General features: G+C 36.2%; 1 protein-coding gene across 4 annotated transcripts in view; it reads right to left on the reverse strand.

Moving 5' to 3' along the window:
- The window catches only part of EPB41L5 (erythrocyte membrane protein band 4.1 like 5), a 143,116-nt gene that overhangs the window by 5,878 nt on the left and 118,114 nt on the right, over nt 1–19,124 (reverse strand). For all 4 annotated transcript variants that reach the window (XM_064586415.1, XM_064586414.1, XM_064586416.1 and 1 more), the window contains 5 exons: nt 16,491–16,555; nt 12,391–12,481; nt 10,101–10,175; nt 4,386–4,427; nt 3,896–4,026 (listed from right to left, as the gene is read on the reverse strand). In XM_064586415.1, coding sequence (XP_064442485.1) covers nt 3,896–4,026; nt 4,386–4,427; nt 10,101–10,175; nt 12,391–12,481; nt 16,491–16,555 — 404 coding nt within the window. The remainder of the gene's footprint in view (nt 1–3,895; nt 4,027–4,385; nt 4,428–10,100; nt 10,176–12,390; nt 12,482–16,490; nt 16,556–19,124) is intronic.

The raw sequence follows: 19,124 nt of genomic DNA on the forward strand, positions 1-19,124 counted from the left end.
GTTTACCATTCTCAGAACCCACTCACCAGCTCCCCAATCCTTCCTTCCTACCTTTTCAATACAGTTAAACAGACAACTTTCATCATGTTAATATTCAGTGTTTGTTGTAATTATGTAAATATTTTCACAACTGATATAAGCATATATTTTTTTCTTACATAATTTGTTCTTTCTGAATTGGAAGAACTGCTTCATTTTTTTCACTCTTTGCTCTGTTTTCTGTACTTATTTCTAATTTGTCCTTAAACTTGCAGCCTAGAACCATGGATCTCTCCACAGTACATTCAAACGTCATGTAATTTTTCAAAAATTGGGGTAAGCCACGTGTTTGTGTTTTTTCTTGGCAATATCCTTCCTGGAACTCTATATCCCCTCTTCAAATCTGTACAGAATTGCTCCTAGACCAGTGGGGCAGCTGCTGCCTCAGAGCTTTCCTCCACCTTCCTCCTGGTCAGTTCCTGCACCTGTTTCCTGGGTCCCGTGTCTTCCTCCTTTTTGGATAATCACCTTGTTTTGATGGAACACATCCTCCAGTGAGTAAATGCCTGAGTAAGACCGCATGAGAAGTATATATTTTAGAGAAATTCCAGGTCTACTCATTCTAATCTCACACTTCATTGATAGTCTGGATATAAACATCTAGGTGAAAAATAATTTTCCTCCAGAATTCTGAAGGCATTGCTCCATTAACTTCTTGCTTTCAGAAAAGTAGGCTGTCGTTCTGATTACCAATCCTTTCATGTACTCTTTTTTACCTCCCTCTCTGGACTTATATATCCTCTCTTAATTCTGATATTCTGAAATTTCATGATGGTCCTTGGTGTTGTCTATTTTCATTCTCTCTGCTGGGTACACAGGCCCAGTTAATCTAAAAACTCAAGTACTTCTGGGCGCCTGGGTGGCTCAGTCGTTTTAGCGTCTGCCTTGGCTCAGGTCATGATCTCAGGGTCCTGGGATCAGGCCCACATCGGGCTCCCTGCTCAGCGGGGAGTCTGCTTCTCCCTCTCCTTCTCCCTCTCCCCCAGAGCTCATGCTCTGTCTCTCCCTCAAATAAATAAAATCTTAAAAAAAAAAACAAAAAACAAAACTGAAGTAATTCCAAGAAATCTCAATTCCTTCGACAATTTTCTCTTATGTGTTCTGTTCTTCTTTCTGGATCTTCGATGATTCATATATAGGACTGCCTGGACCAATACTCCAATTTTCTCTTCTGTCCCAGTTTTCATCTTTTGGTTCTACTTTTTTGGGAGATTTCCTCAATCTTATCTTCCACACATTCTTTAGATTTTATTTTTAACATGGTTAATAATTTCTAAGAACACTGTGTTTTCTGTTTCCTTTCTTTTTCATTTCCTATTAGTGTTGGATGGATGCAGCATCTCCTCTCTCATGGAACTATCATTTGTGAAGTTTCTGATGCTCATGTTCCCTTCTTTCCTCCGTTTCTTTTTCAGTTTACCGGTTTCAGTTTTTCCTCAAACATCTGGAAATCTTTGGCTCTCTTCACATTTATGAGGAAAGCACCTATTTGTATTTAAAAGTAAACACTGGAATGCCATTTGGAAACTGTACATACAGGCAAAACTCACTAACTAATGGGCTTGCAGTAGTTGCAGAGGACCCAGCAAAGCAGTGTCCAGACTTCAGACCCACAGAAAATGAGATTATAAATGTGTGTTAAGATGTTAAATATGTGGCAATTTGTTACACAACAAACTAATATACATAATTATGTTTACACAATTCATTTGCATTGCTATTTATGTAGTTGACTATTAATGGGCTTTTGGAAAGTTTTCAAAGCTTGGGCTATTATGAATACAGCTGCTGCAAACATTCTTGTACATATCCTCTGATAGACATTTATTTGTATTTCTACTGAGTATGTAAATAATAGAATCACTGAGTCACTGGGTATGTTCAGCTTTAGTAGATATTGCCAAACCTATTTCCAACATGGTTATTCCACTTTGAAAAGTTCCAGTTGCCCCATACCTTCACCAACACTTGATACTATGTGTCTTTTTCACTTCAGTGATTCTGGTAGTATATAGTGGTCACTACATGGTGGTTTGAATTTGTATTCCTCAATGACTAGTCAAGTTGCACACTGTCTTGTATGCTTATTGACCATCTGGATATCCACTTCTGAACTGCCTTTTCAAGTCTTGCCAATTTTTCTATTTAGCTGTTTTTTTCTTATTGATTTACAAGAGCTCTTTATATTCTAGATATATAAAGATTCTTTCCTTTGTCAAAGAAAGAGAGATAGAGATCAAAGGGGACGAGGGAGGAAGTGCAAGTATTTTCTCTCACTCTCTGGCTTCCCTTTCTGAGATCTTGAAATTATTTCTCTTGATGAACAGAAGTTCTTGATATAATCCAAGTTACTGATTTTTTCCCCATTATTAAAGCATCTTGTGACCTGTTTAAAAAATTTTCCTGATCTCCAGGATGTTTGCTTATATTTTCTTCTAAAAGCTTTATTATTTGATGTTTCACATTTAGATCTGCAATCCATCAAGAATGGATTTTTGTGTATGGTCTGAGGTTGGGTCAAGATTAATCTTTTCCCACACAGATATTTAATTTGTCCAGCTGATTTACTAAAAGACCATCCTTTCCCCACAGCACTACACCATCCCTTTTTCACAAATCAGGTAACTGTGTATGTGTGAGTCTGTTTCTAGACCCTACTCTATTCCACTGATTCATTTATCTTTTTTTTTTTTTTTTGAGGTATGACTGGCATATAACATTATATTAGTTTCAGGTGCACTACCTGTCCTTTTTGATCTCTTTAATTCCTCTATGACTATTTTGTTTTGGGAAGGAATGTAGACAATCTCTTCTTTCATCTGTAATTTTTAATTTAGAAGTCCTAAGGACTCATATTTTATTGTATAAACTCAATTACAAAGCATTATTACCTGGTTCTCTGCACATAATCTCTATTTTTACAGTGGCAATTACTAGGCATATATATGGTTAGAAAAATAACCTATTAGAATTGTATACAGTGCTATTTGACAACTACATGTGAGTTCCCTACGGCAAGTCCCATGCCTGTTTTGTTCACTGCTATCTTCAGTGCTGCCAAACCAGATAAAATCAATGCCTGGTACATAACAGACATTCAATAAGTGTTTGCTGAGTGAGTGATTATATTACTTTGAAGACCGTGGGGATAAGAGAACAACTTTAAAATGAAACTATCAATTTCTCTCAAGTTAATCAGCTCTAATAATTCTTCCAGTTAATGAGGAAATTTCTTCTTTAATTAGGAAAGCATCTACTTCAGCTGACCTACACTCTCTCAGCACCAGGAGGATGTGAGAAACAGACCACCAGGAAAAAGTCTGAGGTGAGAATGAAGGCAATTGTACATCTTTTGGTCCTAACAATGAAGAGTTGAACTACATGCCAAACAAAAGGTCTTTTGATTCCAGCTTCTGTTTGTGGCAAGCAATATGTTGAAATGAACTTGTAACAGGTATGAGGGCTCATTCAGAGGCCTCATCTTGGAAATCTCCTACCTCACTCTTATCTATGACTCTTCACCTTATGGATGGACAACATAATAGTAAAAGAATGAAAGGAAAAGACATAAATGAATTTTAAAATAAATATAAATTTTTTAAGATAAGCCTGTTAACATTTAACATTTATGAAGACTTCATAAAAATATATAAGGGCTACTTTATAATTTTGTCGAAAATTGTTACTGACAAAAAACAGAAAAAACACTATTCTAAATAACAGAGAAAACATTTATCCAGTTTCAATTAAGTTCAGTTAAAGAACAATTGACATTACTGCTATAAATATATTAATTTTATTATTCTTTCCTCCTAACAGATGCCTAAGAACTGCAATGGAGAAATAATTTCCTCACCTGGTCACAGCATCCACCAAGAATGGTGCTGGGGGAGAAATCAGCGAGATTACTTCTCTGTTACCATGTCCCTCCTTCCCTGCCAAGGATGGTCCACTTCCTACCAGTCCATTGGAAAGGACGCCACTCTGCTGAGACAGACAGACACCACACCTGAGCAGAGGTGACAACATAGGCCCGGGCATCAGCAGTTCAGCTCCAAGCCACCTTTCCCTAATGATTATGGTAATAAGTAAGGGGATTTTGATGGTCATGGGCTGTTTTGGTTTGTTTTTTTACCATCCTCCACCTCAGATTTTTATTTTTGTTTTTGTCGGCAGCTTTAAGCCTTTACAAACAGAAAAGCTAAATCACTAGTTTGCAGCCATTAAGTTAACAGAACTTTGGGAATGACCCCATTTTTAAGGAAAAACAAGAGTTTGGTAATCCTTTAGGCCTTGCTCTGCAAGGGCAATCAAAATAAAAGGTAAATCAAATATCATTAACTTACTGGTACAATCCACCGTGGTGTGATCATGGATGTTGAAGATACCTAAAATAAATTTTATATATGTGTTTACTTTTAGGGAAGACTTATTTTCATAATCATTCTCATAATGTTTTCTTCTACTACTACAGAATGCATTGTAGAGGGAGACAGTTCTTAATGGCTCCCCGAGGTGACATGCACTTTGAATCCAAGATCCTTTTCTACAACACAGATGCCATATTCACGACTTAAGAAACTGTCCTAATTTTGAGAATCTCTTTAATTTAAAAATGTTCTACTCCAAGAATGCTACTACTACTTTCAGTTCCTTATTAATAGGACTTCCCCGACCCTCCAACCCCAGCATCCAGTTTAACATTTCATTTTCTGACATTTCAGTTCATTACAAATAATCATAGCCTTCTTGGTAGCATCCTGAACAGTGGATTGTGACTAATCCAAATGAATAGCACAAAGAAAGTACACAGAAAAAAAAATCTGTTTATATACAGGTCATTCTCTAATTATCATTCATGCATATAGAAACACTCACACTGCTCCTGACTCATAGGGGCTTTGTTACATTCTTTTTAATGTTTAATTTTCTAGATCTTACTTCTATGTGTAGAATTAGAAGCTAATGAACTCCTATTTTATAGAAACTATAGTCCTTAGACTCATGGTCTTAAATTCTGATAAGAAAAAAAATTTATATAAGTCCATGTCTTATTAATAAGTGAGCACCAGAAGAATAAAAGTACAAAGTATGGCTTTCCCATCAATATTAAGAAAATGCACTTTTACCATAGGAAATACAAGGGAGAGAGAAAGAATATATGATAAAGGTAAATAAAAAATGGTTTGGCAGAAACAAGTCCTATAATAACCATAATTACAGTAAATATAAATGGATTTAACTCAATCAGAGGATAGAGATCCTCAAATAAGATTTAAAAAACAAGATCTAGCGGGCGCCTGGGTGGCTCAGATGGTTAAGCGTCTGCCTTCGGCTCAGGTCATGATCCCAGGGTCCTGGGATTGAGTCCTGCATCAGGCTCCCTGCTCAGTGCAGAGCCTGCTGCTCCCTCTCTGCCATTCCCTCTGCTTGTGCTCTTCTGTCTTTCTGTCAAATAAATAAATAAAATCTTAAAAAAAAAAAAAAAAAGCAGTATCTAGCAAACTGTTGTTCACAAAAGGTCCACCTAAGACCAACAGATACAAAAAGGCTGAAAATAAAAGGACAGGAAATTATATACTAGGCAATATAAACTTAAAAGAAAGGGCGTCAATTTTATATCAGTCAAAAGGGAAAGTAAGGGAGAATAAAGGGGCAAGGAAGAACACTTTAAAGTACTCAAAGGAGTTGGAGAAAGTATAATTACCAATATATATATATACACCTCACAGCCTATCTAAAATGACAGATTTAGCAATAGATGAGAAGTGAATTAATCAATAATTGTAGACAGGTATGAAACACACCCTAGAAGCTGACAGAATATTAAAGATAATCAGCAGATTGATTAATGAAAGAATTCAGCAAGTATGCTAGACACAAAATCAACTTAGGAGTTCAACAGTAAAAAATTAAATACCATTCACGACATCAACAAAGGTGTAACAAAAGTTTAAAGTATTTAGGATTTAGCCTAACAATCTAAAGAAGACTTACAGAGAACATTTAGAGACTCTAAGATGAGAGAAAACAGAAATATCTATCACATTCATGAAAATGAAAAGATATTACAAAAATGTCAGTTTTCTCCAAAATAATCTATAAATTTAATATAAACTCCATTAAAATGCCAGCAGAATTTTGGGGGAAATCTGATACTGATGCTGAAATTTATAAGTAAGAATAAACTAAGTATCAGTATAAAGCCAGAGTAATAAACACAATAGTAGTAGAGCAGAAAAAGAGAGCACCCACTGGAACACAATAGAAATAGATTAGTAACAAACCAACTGGGAAAGGATGAGTTATTTAGTAGATAATATGGGGAAAATTTTATCTTTGTAGGGATAAATACAAATTTGGGTCGTATCGAAAGCACAACTGACATCTTCCCCCAAAACCTCAAACTGTTCAAAATTGGTTAAAACCTAAATGTGAAAGGTAAAATAAAATTAAAGCTAATAGAAACAAACAGAAAAGAATACCTCTGTGACCTCAAGGGTTGGGGTGGCAGAGGAGGAAGGATTTTTTTAAACCCTAAACCCCAAACTACAATGAGAAAAAATAAGAATGTGTGACATCAGAATAGAAGGTTACTCATCCACCTCCACAGTGGTAGACATAGGTTGTCTCAATGTCATTGCTACTTATCACAAATGACACGGTGATAAAAATGCCTCAGATGTGTTAATACACAGATTAGGAGAAAATATATATATTTTTTAACATTTTTATTTATTTATTTGACAGAGAGAGACACAGCGAGAGAGGGAACACAAGCAGGGAGAGTGGGAGAGGAAGAAGCAGGCCTCCCGCGGAGCAGGAAGCCCGATGTGGGGCTTGATCCCAGGACCCTGGGATCATGACCTGAGCCGAAGGCAGACGCTTAACTGACTGAGCCACCCAGGCGCCCCAGGAGAAAATATTTTTAATATCTAAGACTGACATGGAATTAATATCTAGACTATACAAGGAACTCCTGAAATTAAGAAAAAGACAAGTAAATTGACAGAAAAATGGGCAAAAGATACAAATAGGGACTCAATCAAAGAGGAACCCTAAAGCAGCATTAAAATAATGGAGGAAATATACCACTTAACCCATGCAAATTGAAACAATGAGACAAACCCATAATGACAGAATATATTAAAAAGTCAGATAAAATTCAGCTTAAGGAAAAACTGCTGGTAGGACTTATAAACTATGGGAGCCATTCTGGAGGCAGTGAGCAATACCTAGTATATAAGCATGCAACCCAGCAATCCTATTTGTGGGTATCTATCCCAAATTCTCCCACAGTACCTTCAAAGAAATATGAAGATTTTTTTCAAAGTTATAATAGTTTCAGGTGTACAATATAATGATTCAACAACTCTAGACATTTCTTAGGGTTCATCAAGATAAGTGTACTCTTTACCCTCTTCACCTATTTCATCCATCCCCCCACACACCTCCCCTCTGGTGACCACCAGTTTGTTCTCTGTATTTAAGTCTGTCTTATTGTTAGTCTCTTTTTTTTTTTCCCTTGTTTGTTTTGTTTCTTAAATTCCACATATGGAAGAAATCATATGATATTTGTCTTTCTCTGTCTGCCTTATTTCACTTAACATTATACCCTCTAGCTCCATCCATGTTACTGCAAATGGGAAGATTTCATTCTTTTTATGGCTAAGTAATATTCTATTACACACACAGACACACACACACAGAGCCCACATCTTCTTTATCTATTCATCTATCAATGGATATTTGGGTTCCTTCCATATCCTGGCTATTATTAATAATGCTGCAATAAACATAGGGATGCATACGTCTTTTTGAATTAGTGTTTTCATTTTCTTTGGGTAAATATCCAGTAATGCAATTACTGGATCAGATGGTAATTCTATTTCTAATTTTTTGAGGAAACTTCATACTGTTTTTCACAGATGTTTATCTAAATGAATATATGAAAGGTGCCTGGAAGGACATACAGCAAACACAACAGAATGGGTGCCTAAGGGAAAATGGGGAATGAAAGTGGGGAATGGAGGACAAAGGAAAATAAAATGAGACAAACAAAAGAGAAGCCTTGCATGGACCTAAGAAGATAGTCTGCCATGGACTGAGAGGTAGAATTAATTTGGGCATCTGACTTTTAAAAAAATGGATACTATCCTATTGTTCTTAGACATACCTTCTTGTCACAAATTTATTTTACATATTTACCAATTCCTTAACTGATAGGAATTTTAGTGCTTTCTAGAACTTTCTTCCTAGCCTTAGTAATAGATATTTCTGCTATAAATTTTAGGTTCAACTTTGTTCCTCTCAGGGAAGATGGAACTTCATAATTTCGATGCTTCTTCAGAATGGTAACTGTAACTGAGATAAACATAAAAATATAATAAAAACCCTTTCCTCAATAAAAAGCATACTTTATTTAAATATCTATAATTTTTTTCAGCTTTACTGTTTTAACTGATGAAAAGCTTTGTCAAACTTTTTTCAGAACACAATAGCCTTCTTAAAGCCAGTTTAAATATAATGGGAAAAAAAAGATCTCATTAATAATAGCACAAAAAAGCAGGAAGGATCTGAAAATAATAAAAATAGTATAGAACTTATATTGGGGAGGCTATAATGACAAAGTTTAAGAAGAGATGCAGGAAGTATTGAATGAGAAAAATATTGTATTCTTAGCTAAGAACACAAATTATCATAAATATATCAATTCTTTTCCCAAAATAACTTATGAATTTAATGTATTTACAAATAAAAATCCAAAGGATTTTGGAGGGGTGGGACTAGAAAAAGTTATTCTAAAAATCTTCTGAAAGAATTAACAAACAAAAATAACAAAACAGCTACATAATGATGATGCTTAGCTAACCTTACTCTATCAAAATCAATTAAAATGCTGAAGTTATTAGAAGAGTGTTATAGTTTAATAACAGAGAAAACTGTAACAGAACAGACAGCCAATATGCAGAATCTAAAATGCATGATATTCTAAATTTTGATTTAAACCAAAAGAAGCATTCTAAATTTTCAGGGAAGAGAAAACATATCAGTGATATTGTTTAATCAATTTGATTTTCATCACCGTATCCACTTATGATAGAGTGCACATGGAATATGGTTCTGAGTTAGGCCCCAGGGAGTCCTTCTCTGGGCTTTAGGCCATCTTGCATTCATCTTCGAAGTTACTTCCTTTACCTTTATAAAGGATTATCATGGCTTAATACTGACACTATCCCTTTTGTCTTCTGCCTGCTCACTTTTCCAGACTTGTGATTAATTCTTATCCTTCAGTAAAGTCTCTGTTTACTGATCTAAGCTAGTGGTTACCAAAGGGTGGTTCCCAGACCACATCTACATTACTTGGAACATGCTAGAAATGCAACTTCTCAGGCCCTAACCCCCACACACCAAATCAGAAACTCTGAGGGTAGAGCCCAGCAATGTGTGTTTTAATGAATACCCTCCAGGTGATTCTGATACACACCCAAGTTTAAGAACTAATGATCTAAGCAAACATCCAGGTCCAGAGAAAGTACCATCTGTACTTTCAAGCCTTCAGAATGACATCTAGTTCCCACAGCAATTCTTGTCATTTTACTCATAACACAATGAACGAGTTATTTGTATACCTTTCATCTCAACTATACAGTAAGTCTCTGGAGAGAAAGAACTGTTTCTTATCTGTATTATAATTTGGTCACAGTACCCAACACAGTATCTCCTATACTGCAATAACAATCCATGTGTTCAATGCCAACCACCCTTACCCTCTATGTCCTTATTGTTTCAACTCTTTAGGTTTATCCCCTCTCATGTTATTTAATATGGTGTTGAATTACAAATGGGCTTATAGTAACATATGGTTACTATACAGTGACACATAAATTTAAAGTGGTGAAATTTTAGTAGAAAGGCAAGGCCAAGTGGTTACTGAAATATGACCTCTTATTAAATGAACAGTTTTACTATATGGTTAAAAAGGCAAAAACTGGAATGTAGCAGGAATATTTTTCAAAACAGAAATTCCTTTCCACCTTACTGTTTTAAAGCATATTTACCTGAGGTGTGACTGTGTGGTCCATTAGATTCTCAGTTAGAGATAAAAGCAAGGCATCCAATTCATCTGTGGCATCCTATGAAAGATAAAATATATATAGCTGTTAAATGACTCATTAATCATCAAACTAAATTTTTTCCAAATCCTCTCAACTTACAATTCTGACTCAGCCTTTGTTGGTGTTGACCTTTAAACAAACAGGGATACTCAGGAATCATGGTTATAGTGATCCTACTTTGCTTGTAGGGGAACCTAGACCAAAATCAGAAGTTGAAAAAGCTAAAGTGTTATGTGGGGGCACCTGGGTGGCTCAATCAGTTAAGCGTCTGCCTTCGGCTCCGGTCATGATCTCAGGGTCCTGGGATCGAGCCCCACACCGGACTCCCTGCTCAGTGGAGCGTCTGCTTCTTCCTCTCCTTCTGTCCCTCTGCCCCACTCGTGCCCCCTCTCTCTCTCAAATTAATAAATAAAATCTTAAAAAAAAATAGTGTTATGTGAATTTTCATAAAGCTACTCTTTCTGATGAGACAAAACTCGGGTAGGGTTAAGACTGTTCTGGCTCAGGGCGCCTGGGTGGCTCAGTCGGTTAAGCAGCTGCCTTCGGCTCAGGTCATGATCCCGGGGTCCTGGGATCAAGCCCCGCATCAGACTCCCTGTTCGGCGGAGAGCCTGCTTCTCCTTCTCCCTATGCCTGCAGCTCTGCCTACTTGTGCTCTCTCTCTCTCTGTCAAATAAATAAGTAAAATCTTAAAAAAAAAAAAAAAAAAAGACTGTTCTGGCTCTTAGCTCTTAAACTGGAAGAGAGAGATAAAAGGTGCAGCACAGGCAACAGTAAGTAAAGAAGATGCCTAAATTCCAAAGACTTCTTCATCCAGATGTACCGGTACATCACTGTTTGAAAAAGAGTACAATATGAACTTCCCCCATAAATGCTAATCAATACTTTTTAATTAGTATTTGAAGCACCCAATGGAAGATGGATCTCTGTACTACAAAGAAAGAGAGAAAGAGAGAGAGAGAGAGAAGGTAGGTAGGTAGGAAGAATTTAAAAAGAATAAAAGATAAAATTCCAAACTGAAAATAAGAGAAATAAGTATCTAAGGTATGGTACACATAACAAAAGAAGGCCCTTCGTTTATACAATCCTATTTCTATCTATCTGTCCTCAGGCTGTGGTCAATCTCCTATTTATGTCTCAACATTCAAGTTAATTTTAATCACAGGTAGGAAAAAATTGTTTAAAAAAAAAAATTGTTCTCTCACTTCTCACATCTCCCTCCTCTTATGCCACCCCCTCCCACCTGTGGCCTGAGTGCCCCCAAACAGTGTGTATATATCTCTACCACAATGTATTAAAATTCTCTTTCCCAATGGAATGTAAGCAGTTTGAAAAAAGAAGCCATGCTTAACTTTTGAATTTCTGAAACTAGCATGCTGTCTGGTACATATTGTAATATGCAATAAATCTTTGAATTAAATGACCTTCTCTGTTCCAAAAAATCTCAGGTTTCACTTAATTTTCAATGATCAAGATGTCAACATATCTGTTTAGAATTTTAATTAGCAGAAAGGAAGCTCCTGATTGAAGATATTTTAGATTGGATTTTTTTAAACCCAAAAGTCTGAAAAATTATACACTTAATTATAATTAATCTTAATTATACATTGTCTTTGGATAGCGGGAATACAGGTGATTCCTAACTTTTTCTTTTTATGAAACAGTTAGCAAATTTCTACAATAAATGCATTTATGTAGTTAAAGAGCAAAATGGTAAACGTTCATTTGCAAGGGTAATTTTTCATTTAACTTGCTAACTGAAACATTCAGTGGGTAATGAACTGGGTAATGGGCAATGGACTGACTTTCTATGATCTCTGGACTGGTAAGGGTGTGACAAGGGGCAGAAAATCAGGGGCTGTGACGAGCTGGTTCTACTGCAACACAATGATAGGGTGCTGGTGTTTCAAGCAATCAATATTTATTTAGTGCACACTATGTGCCATCTACTGTTTGAGACACTAGGGTAGTATAGCCAACATCAAAAAACCAAAAATACAAAGACCACCTAAGACAAAAAGACCAACAAATAACAGAAAAACTGAAGAAAAAGTCCTGAGATACTCTTGTGAGAGATTTGACAATAGGATTCTCTCTAGAGAACTGAGGCTCAATGCTTTTCTCACAGCTTAAGTTCTGGTATCAATCAGAAATCACCCGATGTCTGTGATTATACCACAGGACTCAACTCAATACGGTCTTTGGAGAAACTTTCAAAAGCAAGTGTTGTTACCTTAAGAACAGAACCATTTGCTGCAGGTGTGGTATGCATCAGAGCAAGAGAATCTTCAGGGACGGGCACATTATTCTCATTTAATACAGCACTGGAAGAAAAAGATAAATTCACATCATGGAGCACCTATACAGGCATAGGGAATGTGTTACAAGAAAGAACTTCAGAAAGAAGAGTAATAATTCACGTAGAGGAAGAAGAAATGACAATTTGTGAGGAGCACGAGAGCAGTCAGTGTTGCATTCATATGCCTTTGTGAGACCCTTCTCCACCCACCAAGGAACAGTTTCCATATCCACACCAGACTCATTCACAGATTGATCAAAATGGTAGACTATTTTCCATCCCTCCTAAATCTCACTGAGAGTTCCGAAAAGATTTTTCTTAAAAAGAAAGATACACAAACAAGATAGATCAATTGAATGATTTTTAAAAACTGTTGTCAAATACATGAATGGGAAAGCTCAGTGGACTAGAAACTAACCAGAATACCTGAGATATGGGAGAACAGTCAGAAAACCATAGGGAGAAGCCACCATCTAAGGACACAGGCTGGAGAGCTCTGCTGCAGAAGGCAGAAGCAACACCTAGAGTGCTCCAGTACTACAACAGGACTAGCCAGGTGAGAGGATGCCAGAGAATCTGTTACTAGTCCTGGCAGCAGGAATCACAATGGTGTCTGATCCCAGGTAAGAATAACAAGAACAGGAGCAGTCTCACAGATGGCTTCAACACCAGGGAGGGAAGGGGGGAAATCTAGAGCCCAAAGATCATCATCCACCAAGATAACACATCCAGGAGGAAATCCCAGTCCTTCCTAATATCACTGAAAAGTGTGCAAACAGGAGCAGATCCTGAAGCCTACAAGGAGAATGAGAAAAAATTGGAAATAAATCCTAGATTGAAAAAGTCAGACATAATCAATTAGTGAGGTGGAAGCTAGGACTATTTCATCCACAACAATGAGCAAAAAGAGGCAAAGAGATGAAAAATAAGAAGGGATAGTTATGAAAAACAGAGAAATGATCATGATGTTTTAACTAATGGATACTCGATATTCAAAAATTTCTTCAGATTGAAAGGCTACCTTGAATACTAACAAATGTTTTTTAAAAAACCTATTCTTAGACAGTAATGAAAATGCACAACTTCAAGAATAAGCAGTAAAGTGTAAAAGAGAGAAAAAATAACTTTGTGCTTCAGAAAGAAGCAACAGCTCAGAGGAAAGGACTCAATATAAGAAAATGTGAGCATTAAAAGAGAGTGAAATATGTCTTACAATGAATTCTCCCAACGCTTCAAGAAAAGATTAGTCACATATAATTTACACTGCGCAAAACACAGGAAGAAGAAGATGAAAAGCTTCTGCAGCCATTCTGCCCAGTATGTGTCATGACCCAGCAATTTCACTCCCAGGTATACACCCTAAAAAAATCCTCACAACATGTGTAAGGTAAGGAAGAACATGTACAACATTAATTTGGAACAATACTGGCCCATTAATAAAAGAATGAATAAACTGTGATTGACTTATGTAATGGTAGTTAAAATGAAGGAAATACGGATTTTTTAAAATTCAGATATGTCAAAACAAAAACCACTGAATTATATACTTTAAATGGGTGAACCACAGAGTATTTAAATTTTATCTCAATAAAGCTATTACTACAAAAATAAATGATCTGAATAGCCATTTCTCCAAAGTAGAAAAGACATTCAGTATTAGTCCTCAGGTAAATGAAAATCAAAACCACAATGAGACATGCTTCATACTCTCTAGGATGGCTGTAATTTTAAAGACGGAGAGTAATGAGCATTGGAAAGGATGTGGAGAAACTGGTACCCACATACATTGGTGGTGGGAAATTAAAATGTTGTAGCTGTTTTGGAAGACAGTTTGGCAATTCCTCAAAAAGTTAAACATAGAGTTACTACATGACTAATTCAGCAATAACCCTCCTGGGTATATAGAGAATTGAAAGAATGCCTACAAAAATTCTTGTATAGGAATGTTCATAGCATAGCAAAATAGTCAAAAGTGGGAACAAAAGAAATGTCCATCAATTCATATATGGATAAACAAAATGTGGAATATCTAATACAATGGAGTATTATTCAGCCCTAAAGAGGAGTGACATACCAATATATGATACAATATGGATCAACCATGAAAACATTATGTTAAATGAAAGAAGCCAGATACAAAAGGCCACATATTATGTGATTCCATTTATATGAACTGTCCAGACAGAGTAGGCAAGTCCAGTATGTGGAGAGACTGCAAATGGGCATGATGTTTCTTTTAGAGGTGATGTAAATGTTATGGAATTAGACAGTGGTAATGGTGCAAAACTTTGTCAATGTACTAAAAAGCGCTAAACTGTACACTTATAAAGGGAAAACATTATGGTACGGGAATTACAACTCAATAAAAAAGATAAAGGGGGCGCCTGGGTGGCTCAGTTGGTTAAGCGACTGCCTTCGGCTCAGGTCATGATCCTGGAGTCACTGGATCGAGTCCTGCATCGGGCTCCCTGCTCGGCGGGGAGCCTGCTTCTCCCTCTGACCCTCCCCCCTCTCATGTGCTCTCGGTCTCTCTCATTCTCTGTCTCAAAAAAAAAAAAAAAAAAAAAAAAAAAGATAAAAGATAAAGGAAAAATGGTCACAGCAAAATGTGAAGATGTTACAAAGCTTGGTATTTGGTACACAGACAATATATAATCTCCACAGTTTTCTCTATGCTTGAAATATTTTTTTTAAAAGGGGACACAGTAGGGGCACCTGGATGGCTCAGTCAGTTAAGCGGCTGCCTTCAGATCAGGTCATAATGCTGGGGTCCTGGGATTGAGCCCCGCAATGGGCTCCCTGCCCAGCAAGGAGCCTACTTCTTCCTCTCCCGCTGCCCCTCCCCTGCTTGTGCTCTCTCTAGTTTTCTCTCAAATAAATAAATAAAATCTTAAAAAAGGAAGGGGGATACAGTAATTTCTTAAAAGCGTTGTATGGCATGGGAACAAAACAGACTACAGAAAAGATTAACAGAAAAGATTAACAGAAAAGGAAAGGGTCCAGAAATAGACCCAAGTTTAAACAAGAACTTAAGGATATCTTAAAGAATACATTTCAACTCCTGGGGGGAAAATAGATCATTCAAAATATCAATAGCCATTTAGAAAAGCAAATCTAGAAGTTGGAGTACATTCTAGGTTCTTTCCAGCTTTAAGAGTTCAATGAACTTGGCAGTCCTATTCCCATTATCCTCCTACAGGCAAAAAAAAAAATTTTTTTTTGATGAAGTTCTAAAAGGCTCTAATAAAAATATTGTGGGGCCAACTGATTTACTGAAATTAATTAAAAGGTTAAATTGTAACTCCAGTTTTACCCTGATCATCAATTAGTGTGTTTGTTGAATACTAACTCTAATGTCATATATGTAAAGCACGCTATATGCTTAGGGCTATTTTGGTTACAGTATCTGGAACTGAATATGATTAATCAGGAAATTCCTCACTGAATACATTTTGAATAACGGGAAAAGAAACAGTATTCATTCATTCAACAAAGTTTAGCACCGACTAAGCACAGAACACTGGATACATAGTGATGAACAAAACAAACTGACACAGAGCAGGGGATAAAAGCCTAGCAAAGCAAATAAATGGCTTAATACTCATTAAAGAAAAGAGGCAGAAGGGACTTGGAGAGAAGAGCAAATAAATTTACTTGAATAGTGTGAGAGCTCATAATAAGAAAGTTGGTAAGAACAAGGCCACTGTGATAACAGGATGGCACTAGAATTAAGAGAAATAATATACATCCCTCACCATGTATAAGATTAAAAATATCTTTAAAGATTGCTTTTGCTCTGCAGTTTGATTTAGTAAAAGAATGAGAATGCAGAGACAAATTAGAAGTACCTCCAGATAATCTAAAACTAGGTAGTAAACAGCTATGTAATGGATAGAAAAGTAAATTCAAGCTATTTTTCAAATAGATAGCCTGCAATTATGTGGCGATACACTGGAGAAGAGAAAAAGAGACCAAAAAAGAAAAGTTAAGAGGAGAAGAACATCAATTTAATTCCATCTAACTCAGAACTGTACCTGTTTGTGGCAGCATCCTGAACATTGGCATTTTTATGACTTAATAAGCTATCTTCTCTTGTAACCTAAGAAAATGAAATCATAAAAAAATTAAGTATTTGTTGAGGATAATAAAGTAACAAACAAGAAATTTATACTTCTCCAGTAAAAACAGAAATATCACTTTGCTTCAGTTCCAGAGGTTATCATACCTTGTCTACGGAAGTATCAGTACTACACCTCGTATAGCCCCATCACATACCCAAATTAATAATCCACACTTCCACTTCAATAGTACACAAATTCACACCTTTTACTAGACAGCTCTCACTTATTTAAGACACCACGGTGTGTTAGTCAATATATACAGAATCCCAAAAGATTCAATGCCAGAATTTTTGGAATTTACATGATGAAAAGAAGAAAGAGATGTTAAACAGTCTATCTGGCTTTTTATTTTTCCCTGAACACAAGGAATATGTTAGGAGGAAATTCTAAAATATATTTCTGAAGGGGTCAGTTTGTTCCTTTAACTTTATTGAGGTATCATTTACATACAGTAAGATGCACACATTTTTAATGTAGGGTTTGATGAATTCTGAAAAATATATACAGGTGCATAACCAACATCAAAGTCACCATGTGCAACATTTTCACTACCCCTACAATATTCCCTTGTGGCTAATGCAACCTCATCAAAAACCCTTACACATGGCAAACAGTGAGCATTACGTTCTATAGTTTCATATAAATGGAATCACAATACCTATCTTTTTAGTGTCTATCTCTTTAGAATGGCATGTTTTTGAGATTCACCCATGGTGCTGCATGTATCACCAATTCATTCCTTTTTATGTGCTACGTAGCATTCCACTGAATGGATATACCACAATTTGTTTATGTCTATCTGCTGAAGGCCATTTGGGTTGTTTCTAGTTTTTAGCTATTTCAAATAATGCTGCTAGGAACATTCGTGTACTAATATCTGTGTGAAACTATGTTTTCATTTCTCTTGTGTAAGTACCTCAGAGTGGACCTGTGTGGTCATGCGGGAAGTATATGTTTAATATATTGCCAAATTCTTCTTTAAGTGCTTATATAACATTTTATATTCTTACCAGCAATGTGCACTGCAGGAGCTCCATCACTGCCAACCCAGGGATGGTCAGTTTTTAATACTGGCCATTTCAGTGAATGTGTTTTTCAGCATGAAGTGTGATGCTAGCTGTAGATTTTTTTCATTGGTGCCCTTTATTAGGCTGAAGAAGCTCCATTCTGTTTCTAGTTTGCTGTGAGCATTTATCACAAATGGGTATTGATTTCTGTGAAATGCCTTTTCCATATGAATTGAGATAATTTATTTTTAATATGGTGAACTATAGTGGTTTTTGAAGGATAAACCAACTTTTTTCCTGAGGTAAATGCTACTTGGTCTATTCTGTTAAGGATTTTTGAGTCTATGTACAAAAGGGGTATTGGTCTATAGTTTCTTTTCATATGAAATCTTTTTTTGGCTTTGGTACAGGGGTAATACTAGTATCAGTAAATGAAGTGGGAAGTGCTCCTTCCTCTTCTGTTTTCTGAAAGAGTTAGTGTGGAACTCTTATTTCTTCCTTTAAAGTCAGTAGATGTCAACAATGAAGGCATCTGGTCCTGGATTTTTCTTCATGGAAAGGTTTCTTAACTATAAAATAAAATCTCTTTATTTTAGGGCTATTCAAGTTATTGTTTTCTTCCTCAAGTCAAGAAAAATCCAAAAGTGTAAATGAAATGTAAGGTAGTGACAACAATTACTACTATTGCTAATACAACATGTAGCTTCAACATTGGGGATTTCAACACTTAATTAAATGCTCTTTATGTGCCAGGCACTCACTGTCCCATGTCGTTTACATTTATTATCTTATCCTTGTAACCCACCTTAAGGTAGGTACTACCAATATCCTTTCTTAAATATAATTAAACTGAGGCTCAGAGAAACTAACCTGCCAAGTCACACTAGTATGTGGTAGACCAGAAATGGGATTCAAACTCAAGTTGTCTGATTCCAGAGCCTGTATTGTCATATTTTTATTTACTTTTATAGGCAAATATTATGTTTTATGTTTATACTGGGGGGAGAGGATAGATAACTAAAGCATGAATAATATTCTGCAAGTCATCTCAGGTTCTCTTCAAGACCTGTGCTTGGGGACAGAAGGGTTGTAAAGTGCATCTTCTCAACAACAGGATATTTTGAAATTCTAGTTGATAACATGATTTGGTGAGATGGGCTTCTGTCCTGATTTTAGTATGGACGGTAAGTCTGAAAGTCAGGAAGGAAAAACTGACTTTGAGAACATGGATGCCATAAACTTCATGGGGGCTGGTCTCTCCCCACTGCATGCTTCACAATGTCACAGCCAACTCCTTCACCTTGTAACTGTCACACTTGTTACAAACAACTCCGCCAAACTGGGGGCAGATGGGTGGTGGGGAATAGCAGATGGCTAAAGAAAGACCTAAAACTACAGACTTAGTGTTGATAGGAACCTCAAAGTCATTAGATTTTCTGGCTATACAAGTGGCAAAGATTAGGGACTCATGTCTATAGGAATTTGACTTAAAAAAAAAAAAAAAAGGACTTCTTATGCCCTAGCGGGTCTTTACTTTCAA

This window comes from Mirounga angustirostris, unplaced genomic scaffold (assembly GCF_029215605.1).
Source record: "Mirounga angustirostris isolate CCGP_5_RB_7025 unplaced genomic scaffold, mMirAng1.0.hap1 SCAF_3, whole genome shotgun sequence".
NCBI lineage: Eukaryota > Metazoa > Chordata > Mammalia > Carnivora > Phocidae > Mirounga > Mirounga angustirostris.